The sequence below is a fragment of the Rousettus aegyptiacus genome, unplaced genomic scaffold (assembly GCF_014176215.1).
Source record: "Rousettus aegyptiacus isolate mRouAeg1 unplaced genomic scaffold, mRouAeg1.p scaffold_m13_p_3, whole genome shotgun sequence".
NCBI classification, from domain to species: domain Eukaryota; kingdom Metazoa; phylum Chordata; class Mammalia; order Chiroptera; family Pteropodidae; genus Rousettus; species Rousettus aegyptiacus.
In genome coordinates this window covers 125,838,316-125,849,184 of record NW_023416306.1, presented here as the reverse complement: position 1 = coordinate 125,849,184, position 10,869 = coordinate 125,838,316, and the positions used below count along the sequence as shown (strand labels likewise).

General features: G+C 34.5%; 1 protein-coding gene across 5 annotated transcripts in view; it reads right to left on the bottom strand.

Annotated features, from left to right (window-relative positions):
• TEX9 (testis expressed 9) overlaps positions 1 to 10,869 on the bottom strand; it is a 158,486-nt gene that overhangs the window by 11,803 nt on the left and 135,814 nt on the right. For all 5 annotated transcript variants that reach the window (XM_036218298.1, XM_036218299.1, XM_036218296.1 and 2 more), the window contains one exon: positions 466 to 600. In XM_036218298.1, coding sequence (XP_036074191.1) covers positions 466 to 600 — 135 coding nt within the window. The remainder of the gene's footprint in view (positions 1 to 465; positions 601 to 10,869) is intronic.

The window sequence follows — 10,869 nt, the reverse complement described above, 5'->3', positions numbered from 1 at the left end:
CTGTTTTTTAAAAAATGTCAATATTGTCTAATTTAGTATTAAGAGTAGACTACAGAAAATTCGTGTGTAGAATGTGCTAGCAAATTGTAAGCTGTTGTAGGACTGTGTATTCTAAATCAAATAAACATATTTGAAATGGTAGTTATATTCAAGGGTCACCTTTCTGTCCAATGGCGGTACTGCGCCAACTGCTATGAGGAACAAAATGCTGCTAGTATCGACCCTTTGCAAAAAGTAGCAGAAAAATGGAATTCCTCTTACTACCAAGTAACTCATGTAGAGGATGGAACAGCAGTGGTTTGGAATCAAGCGGCAAACCCATCCCCTAAGATAACAGCTATTTTTGTATATGGTATTTACCAGTCCCATTTTTCACATTATTAATTTGCTTGGGTGATGTTATATATAAATCTTATGTCATACAGAGATTAAATATATGGTTTAACTTTTTTAGGGTAGACTCACCTTCTGCCTTTTTAAAATATCAATTAATTTTAATTGCTTCTTGAACCCTATCATTAATTCTCCTTTTTGTTTTTCTAGCTTCTTGTTTTCTGATTTTAATGCTTCGATTTTTTTGTGTTCTTCAGTTGCTATATCCTGCAAAAGGAAAAAAAATAACCACATACTCTTGTAGTCTTTTAATGGAAGAATTATAAAAACTATCATCACATCAGTAATAAAACCATTTTTTAACTGAAATATAAAATTTTTGTTAAAGTTCTCTTTGATAACTTTTATGATGCTTAGGTCTCACATTTTGAAAAATGAATTCTCCTGATACTAGCAAACAAATTCTGGACACAATTTTTAAAAACATTTGAAAGCACGGATGAGTAGTTAATAAGCAGAAACTGGAGGCGATACGATCCTTGAAAAAAAATAAAGCATATTGGTTGAGATCCACATTCAGCTGGCTTCTGAGAGCACTTTCCAGTTCATGGGTTCACAAGAAATAGATCTGAAGCAAAAAGCAGCAGTCTTATTGGGCTCAAGAATGAGCCAGCAGAGCTGCTGGGGTGGTAGAAATTTCCAGGTAAGAAAAGAGCCCCTAAAATCTGCAGATACCTAAATACTATGTGCAGAGTGAGATTCCAAGGAACCCAGTAAAGGCAACAGCTGTGGTCTAAAGAGCCGAGGAAAGAATTCTACCACTGCCCAAGATGGAAGACCGAGCTTGTAATCCTGGTAGAAATTATGTGGATGAGCTCCGAAGTAATTTGGACAATGCAGAAAGAGGATGGGTGAACTTTAAGACAGGTTACTAAGTACAGAAAGATCTTATACAGTTAAGTCTTCAACGTCATCAACAGTGTGACTTTAAGTGAAATGATAATATAACGAAACCAATTTCAGCACAGGCTAATTGATAAAAGTTAAGTACTTAAGGCATCTCATTAACATAATGAAACACTATTCAAGGAGCTGCTATACTTAATCTTATGCAAAAGGAAGTACCAGAAGGAAATCTGGATCACATACACACACACAAGTACCAGAAATAGTAATAAACATGGTAAATATATCTTTAATCTCTTTAAAAAATAATTGATGTCAGCAAGACGGCAAAGTAGGGAGATCTGGGTCCTTGTTCCCCAAGGAACACCCATGGGAAATACTGACTATATAGACCAGTGTAGCATTATGAGGACTCTAGAAGCCAATTAAGCAGTAGCAACCAAGCAAAAGCCACATTCAAACTAGGAGATTTCATGGCATTTATGTTCATCCTTTCACCTCCCAGGCATAATGGAAAGAAAAAAGTAGAACTTGATTGTGATGTTCTAACTTGTCTGAGGGCTGCCTAAGGGACTGGTTTCTATCTTGCCTGACTCAAGAGCACTGATGGAATGGTGGCATAATTTGGATAGCAGCTTGGAGGCTGCTGAAAGCAATGTTGGGTCCTGCTGGACATGAGGGCTGCAGAGGTCTACAGAACCACAGCTGCCTAGAGACAGGAGATTATGGGCAGAGGAATAAAACACAACATCTAAGGCTCCGAAAATAAGCAGACCTCTTGGGAAATTAAGAAATTTAAATGAGAGACAAAAAAGCTTTTAAGACAAAAAAATTAACAATGTCAGTAGGAAGTTCTTCTCTATTAGTAATTACTTGAAATGTGGATGGATTAATAAAAACAAGGCCAACTACATTACATGTAGAGAGATCTACAGATTTGGTGCAATTCCTATCAAAATTCCAATGGCGTATTTTACAGAAATCCAATGAGCCATCCTAATATTCATATGAAATCTCAAAGGCCCAAAAATAGCTAAATAATCTTGAAAATGAATAACAAAAGTGGAGGTCTCTTACTTCCTGATATCAAAACAGTGGTACTACCATAAAGACATATAGACCAATGGAATAGAAAGCCCAGAAATAAATCTTCACATATAAAATCAAATGATTTTTGACAAGGGTGCCAGTACCATTCACTAGTAAAGGACAGCCTCTTAAACACTAGGAAGCTGGATATCTCCATGTAAAAGAATGAAGTTGTACCCCCCCATCTAATACCCTATACAACATTTAACTCAAATTTGGTTAAAGATGTAAATGTAAGCCCTAAAACTATGAATTAGAAGTAAACACAGGGAAATGGTTCATGACAATGGATTTAGTTGTGATTTCTTGGTATGATGACAAAGCACAGGCAACAAAAGATAAATTGGACTACATCAAAGGACACAACAATGTGAAAAGGAAACCTACAGAATAGAAAATATTTGCAAAGCATGTATCTGATAAGGAGTTAATATCCAGAATATATACAGAATTCATACAAATCAGCATCAAAAAAAAATTAAAAAATGGGCAAAAGACCTGAATGGACATTTTTCAAAAAAGACAGGCATATGACTAACAAGCAATAATCCTTAGGGAAATGCAAATCAAAGCCACAATGAGACACCACTTAATAAACCTTAGGATGAGTACTATCAAAAAATCAGAAAATAACAAGTGTTGGTGAGGTTTATGAAGAAATAACGTGCACAATTGGCGGGGATATAAAATAGTTCAGCCACTATGGAAAAACAGTATGGTAGTTCTTCAAAAAATTGAAAAAGATTTATCATATGATCCAGCAATCTCATATTTGGGTACATACCCAAAATAACTGAAAGTAGAGTCTCAAAGAGGTATTTGTACACCCAAGTTTATAGCAGTATTATTCACAGTACCTAAAAGGTGGAAGCAAGCCAAGTGTCCATCAACCAATGAATAAAATATAGATATACATATAATGCAATATTATTCAGCCTTAAAGAGGAATTAAATTCTGACACATGCTACAACATGGATCAACATTACAGACATTATGCTAAGTGAAGTAAGCTAGTCACAAAGAGACAAATACTGTATGATTCCACTTATGTGAGATATCTAGAGTAGTCAAAATCATAGAGATGGAAAGTACAATGGTGTTTGCCAGGGGTTGGGGAGAGAAGAATGGGGAATTATTGTTTAATGGACTTAAGAGTTTCAGTTTTTGCAAGATGAAAAAAGAGTGCCGGTGTTTGGTTGCACAGCAGTGTGAATATATGTAATACTACTGAACTGTATACTTAAAAACACGAGGGTAGAGTGACGTCAGAATCATAGCAGAGTGAAAGATATCCCTGGATCTCTCCTCTTGAAATAGTAAGCTGATCATCTAAAGCTCAAATAACACCCAACTTGCTCACAAGCACATATGAGCAAGCGATCTGCGCCTAAGAACTTCCAGAAGTTATAGAAGCATGGGAGTCTTGGGGGTAGATTGAGAGGAACAAAGAAGCTGCCTCTTGCAGCCGGAGGGCAAGGAAAGAAGGTGTGGCTGGTTCCTTGAATGGCCCTGCCTGAGGGATCTGGACAGAAAGCAAAGCGGGAACTAAGTGCAGAGGGGCAACAGCTGGGTCTTAGTAGCCACAGTTGCAAAGTACAAGGCTGAGACATGGAGACTAGCAGCAACCCCCACCCACCAACCCAGAGCACACTTTCCCTCCACCTCATATTCTCCAAGACCAAACACCATGAAGCCCTAGGGGAATCAGAGCAAATGCTACCAAAACTATTGCTAACACTGACAGGCACTGAGACAGAGTAGAGACTGTGATTGAATATTTATGGGATAAAAAGGCATCACTGTCTCAAAGCAGCGATCTAAGAGGCTTGGATGCCACCTACTGGAAATCAAAAGAAAAACACCTTAGCAACAGGCTAAAAAGACACTTCTATATAGTAAATCTTTCTGAGAAAGAAAGAAGGCAGATTTCACTTCCATTAATGCCCAGGTGGAGAAATTGTCCATCGAACACTATGGACAACCAAGGTGACAAGGCAGCTCAGAAAGAAAGAAAAATCTTCAGAGAATAAGCTTAAAGACAGAAATATGCAACTTAAATGACAAAGAATTCAGGATTGTACTTCTACAAAAACTCAATGAGATCTAAAATAACTCAGCTCAACAATTCCCGAAATTGAGAAAAAAATTAGCAGAATGAATTTTTTACCAAGGAGATTGAAACCCTAAAAAAGAACCAAAAATAACTTCTGGAGATGAACACACTGCAATAAAGAATGAAGTAGCAAGCTTAGGAAATAGAGTTGACCAAATAGAGGAAAGAATCAGTGATATTGAAGATAGAAATCTAGAAATAATTAAGAAGAAAGAAGAGACCAAAAAATGAAAAATAATGAAAGAGAAATATAAGAACTAGTTGGCAGCATCAGGAAAAGAAACATGAATAATGGCTATTCCAGAAGGAAAAGAGAAGAAGGGGTCAGAGAGCATATTCAGACAAATAGTTGATGAGAATTTCCCAAATCTAAGGAATGAATTGGAGCTTCGAATCTAAGAACTAAATGAACACCCAAAAAGGCCTATCCAAGACACATATTAAAATGATCATAAACTAATGACAAAGATTTTTTAAGAAAACCAGAGAAAAGACAGTACCTTATAAAGGAAAACTCATTAGATTATTTAGACTTCTCAGCATGAACCTTATAAGAAAAAAAAATGGAACCAAACATTCAAACTATTAAATGAAAAGAATTACCAACCAATAATAATGTATCTGGCAAAGCTCTCCTTTAGATGTGAAGGAGAAATAAAGACCTTTATAGACATACAAAAGTTGGGGGAATTCTCCACTATGAGGCCTGCATTACAGTATATACTGAAAGGGGTCAACCCATCTAAAACAAAATGACAAAAATATACATAACTACGAATAAGGCAACTGGCAGGCAGAGAGAAGCAGAGTAGTGCAACCCTTATGAAGAACAGGGCATTATAAGCTTAATAAGAAGAGAATTGGTATTGCAAGATAGAAATGAACATTCAGCATACACAGGGACAATATGAGACAATAACAAAAAGGGAGGATTCAAAGATCCACATTTGCAAAGGGGAATGGAGATAAGGCACACGCAGAAAAAAATGGACATATATATATATACACACACACACACACACACATATATATATATCCTTTACATATTCGTAATGGTAAACACATGCCAAAGATTCAGAACTGAAGTATGTAACATAAAACAAGAAGGAGCACAGGGAAAACCCACAAAAACAAACCAAATTAAAAAAACATAAACGCAAGGACAAGGAAGCAACAGAAACACCAAGCTACTAGAAAGCAAAAGATAAGATGGCTATAAGAAGACCGATCTCGTATTTCAATAATCACCCTAAGTTTAAATTGACTGAACTCACCAATAAGAAGGCAGAGTTGTAGATTAGATCAAAAAACAAAAGCCAACCATATGTTGCCTCCAAGAGACACATCTCAGTTCCAAAGACATACAGACTCAAAGTGAAAGGGTTGAAAATGACATTTCAAGCAAATGGCATTCAGACAAGAGAGGGTAGCAGTAATAATATCAGACGAAATGGACTTCGAAATAAAAAAGGTAAAGAAAGATGCTGAGGGACACTTCATAATGATAAAAGGAATCATACACCAAGAAGACATAACACTTATTAAAAACTATGCTTCCAATCAGGGAGCCCCGGAATGTACAAAGCAAGTACTAACAGAACTAAAAGGAGTAACAGAACAAAACAGTATCATAGTAGGGGACCTAAATATTCCACTGTTGGATATGTACAGATAGTCCAACAGAAAATCAATAAGGAAATAACATCCTTAAATGACACATTAGATAAACTGGACATAACTGATATTTACAGAAGCTTTCATCTCAAAAAAAAGCTGCTTATACATTCTTTCTCTAATGCACGTGGAATATTCTCAAGGACTGACCACACACTGGGACACAGAGATAACCTCGACAAATATAAGAGAGTTGAAATCACAACAACCATATTCTCTGAGCATAATTCTTTGAATTGGAGGTCAACTGTCAAAAGAAAGTGGGAAGAACCCAAACACATGAAGAGTAAAAAACATGCTACTAAAGAGTAACTGGGTCAGAGAAGAAATAAAGAGATTAAGAGACACATAGAAACAAATGAAAATGATAGTACAACGTATCAAGACTTTTGGGACACAGCAAAAAGCAAAAGTGGTCATAAGAGGAAACTTCATATCATTACAGGCCTACCTCAGAAAATAAGAACAAGCCCAAATAAACAACCTAATACTTCATCTTATAAAGCTAGAAAAAGAACAAATGAATCCTAAAATCAGAAGAAATAATCATAATTAGAGAATTAAATAAAATTGAGAAAAAAATAGAAAAAAATAAATGCAACAAAGAACTGGTTCTTTGAGAAGGTTAATAAAATTGACAACCTCCTGGCTAGACTTACTAAATAAAAAAGAGAAAGGACACAAATAAACAAAAACAGGGATGAAAGAGGAAATTATGACAGACATTGCAGAAATATAAAGGATTATATAAGAATACTATGAAAAAGTATATAACACTAAATTTAATAACCTAGAAGAAATGGACCAGTACAACCTTCCTAGATTGTACTTAGAAAAATACAATCTTACTAGATTGAATCAAGAAGAACTGGAAAATCTAAATAGAACTATCAGCAGTATGGAAATTGAAACAATAATCCAAAACCAAATGGCTTCACCAGTGAATTCTACCAAACATTCAAAAAAGATTTAATACCTATTTTCCTCAAATTCTTCCAAGAAATTGAAGAGGAGGCAATACTTCCTAATTCATTTTATGAGACCAATATTACCCTGATACAAAACTGTTAACGATAACACAAAAAAGAAAACTACAAACCAATATTTCTCATGAACACAGATGCAAAAATCCTAAATAAGATACTAGCGAACTGCATACAACAACAAATTAAAAACATACACCATGATTAAGTGGGCTTCATCCTGGGGCAAAGGGATGATTCAACATATGCAAGTCAATTAATGTGATACACCATATAAACAAAATAATAATCATATGATCATATCGATAGATGCAGAAAAAGCCTTTTGACAAGATACAGCATCTATTTATGATCAAAACACTTATAAAAATAGGTATAGAAGCAAAGTACCTTAACATAATAAAGGCCATATATGACAAACCCTCAGCCAACATTATACTTAATGGTGAAAAACTAACAACCTTTCTTCTAAGATCAGGAACAAGACAAGGCTGTCTACTATCACCACTGTTATTCCATATAACATTGGAGGTCCTAGTTAGTGCAGTCAGCCAAGAGAAAGAAAAGGCATCCAAACAGGAAAGGAAGAATATTGATTCTCTACATAGAAAACCCTAAAGACTCCAAAAGAATACTAGAAACAATAAGGAAATAAAGTCTCTAGATAGAAAAATAATTCCTTTTGCAACTGCAACAAAAAAAATAAAATACCTAGGAATAAACCTAACGAAACATGTGAAGGATCTATATAATGAAAACTATAAGACTCTTTTTAAAAGAAATTGAGAAAAACACAAAGAAATGGAAAGATATTCTGTGTTCATGGATTGAAAGAATCAACAGTTAAAATGACCTTATTACCTAAAGTATTATACAGATTTAATACAATCCCCATCAAAATCCCATTGGCATTTTTTAAAGAAATAGAACAAAAAAATCATCAAATTTCTGTGGAAGCACAAAAGTCCCTGAATCACCAAAGCCATCTTGAGAAAAAAGAACAAAGCTGGAGGCATCACTCTGCCCAACTTCAAATTATACTACAAAGCGACGGTAATTAAAACAACATGGTATTGGCAGAAAAGACACACAGAACAGTGGAACAGAATTGAGAATCCAGAAATAAACCGCCGTTTATATGCACAAATCTTTTGACAAAGGAGCCAAAAACATACAATGGAGAAAGGAAAGCCTCTTCAATAAATGATGCTGGGAAAACTGGAAAGCTACCTGCAAAAGAATGAAACGAGACTGTTGTCTATCACCACATACCAATATTAACTCAAAATGGATTAAGGACCTGAATATAAGATCTGAAACAATGAATTTCATAGAAAAACAAGAACTAATGTCATGGACCTTGGTCTTAAAAGATTTTATGAGTTTGACCTTAAAGGCAAGGGAAGTAAAAGCAAAATTCAATGAATGGGACTACATCAAACTAAAAAGCTTCTGCATGGCAAAAGAAACCACCAACAAGGCAAAGCAGCAGCCATTCGAATGGGAAAATGTGTTTGCAAGCAACACCTCCAAAAAGGGCCTAATATCCAAATACACTAGGAACTCATATTTTGATACTGATCAAAATAAAACCCAAACAATCTCGTAAAAAATGGGCAGAGAACCTAAACAGATACTTCTCCCAAGAAGACATACAAGTGGCCAACAAATACATGAAAAGATGTTCAACTTCACTAGCTATTAGGGGAACGTAAATCAAAACCACAATGAGATACCATCTCACACCTGTTAGAATGGCTGTTAACAACAGGATAAATAATAACAAGTCTTGGAGAGTATGAGGAGAGAAAGGAATGCTCATACACTGCTGGTGGGACTGCAAATTGGTAAAACCACTTAGAAAACTGTATGAAGGTTGGTTTAAAAACTAAGAATTGATCTACCATGTGATCCAGCAATCCCTTTTTTGGGTATTTATCCCAAAGACTTGAAAACATTTAACTGAAAAGATATTTTTACACTGATGTTCATAACAGCATTATTCATGGTGGCCAAGAAATGGAAGCAACTGAAATATCCTACAATAGTTGATTGGATAAAGATGTGGCACATATGTACAATGGAATATTACTTAGCTATTAGAAGAAATGAAACACTGTTATTTGTGACAACATGGATGGATCTTGAGACAATCAAAATAAGCAAAATAAGTCAGACAGAAAAAGTTGAAAACCACATGATATCACTTATATCTGTGATATAAATCTAAAAGCAACAAACAAACATGACAAACAAAGACACATGGACAACAGGTTAGTGGTTACCAGAGGGTGGGGGAAGGGGGAGGTAGTAGAGGTAAAAGGGGTCAAACATGTGGTGACAGAAATCTAACTATGGGCGGTGAACACAAAATGCTATATATGACTTACTACTGAATTGTGCACTTGAAACTTATTGGATTTCGTTAATGTCACTGTAATAAAAGAAAATAAATGTACACACACAAACAAGAGGGTAAATTTTATGTGTAGTATACCACAATTTTTTTTTAATTTGAATAAATTGTTCAAAGCAAAGAAAAACGATGTAGTGTGGAGTTTGTGTATAATTAAAATGTTTGACAACAGCACCAAGAAGCGCAGAAGAGAGTAAGTGGAAGTATACTGCAAAAAGGTTCTTACATTATTCATAAAATGCTATAATACTTGAAGGTACACGAGTTGAAAATATGTATGATAAATACTAAAATGTGCACATAAAAATAAGTGGAGATAATGAGCCAAAAAAGACAATAGAGAATCATTTTTAAAACATTCAAAAGAAGAAGAAAACAAAGGAAAAAGGTGGGAATAAAAAATAAATAGCAAGGTAATAGAATTAAACCTAACATTTTAATAATCGCATTAAATGTAATGGTCTAAATACACAATTAAAAAGTCAGAAACTGTCAGATTGGCTTTTTAAAAAGAAAGAAACAACTATATGCTGCCTACAAGGAGATAACAACAGAGTTTCAAGTAAAAGGATGGAAAAAGATAAGCCAACATTAATTAAAAGAAAGCCAAAGTTGCCTAACAAAATACATATTAGAACAAAGACTTTTGTCAAGAATATAAAGTTATGTCACAATTCAACAACAATCTTAAATGTTAATCTACCTAAAACAGGCTCCAAAATATCTGATGCAAAAATTGACAAGGGGAAACAGATCCACAGTTGTATTCTAAGATTAGCATCCCTCTCTTAATCACTGATAGAACATGTAGACAGGAAATATATAAAGATACAGAAGACATGAACATTATCAAGCATCTTGGAATAATTGATATTTATAGAATACTCCACCCAATAAATGCAGATGATACATTATTTTCAAGGGTATATGGTACATTTACCAATATAAACCATATTCTGGGCCATAAAATAAGTCTCTATAAATTTACAATGATTCAAATAAAACCAAATGCATTATATGTCCACAATGGAATTAAATTAGAAATCATTAAAAAAGGTGTCTGGAAAAAGTTACAAATATTTGTGAAGTAACATGCTTGCAAATAACTCAGGATTTAAAAAAGAAATAAAAAAGAAAATTAGAAAGTATTCTAAATGGAATGAAATATGACAAATCAAAGTCTGTGGGATATAGGTAAAGGAATGCATAGAGGAAACTTTACAATATTAAATACTTATGTTAGGAAACGAAGGTTTCAAATCAGTAGTCTTTGCATCCATTTTAAGAAATGAGGAAAAAAAACAAATTGAACCCAAAATAGAGAGAGAGAAGGAAACAGTAAAGAGCAGAAATC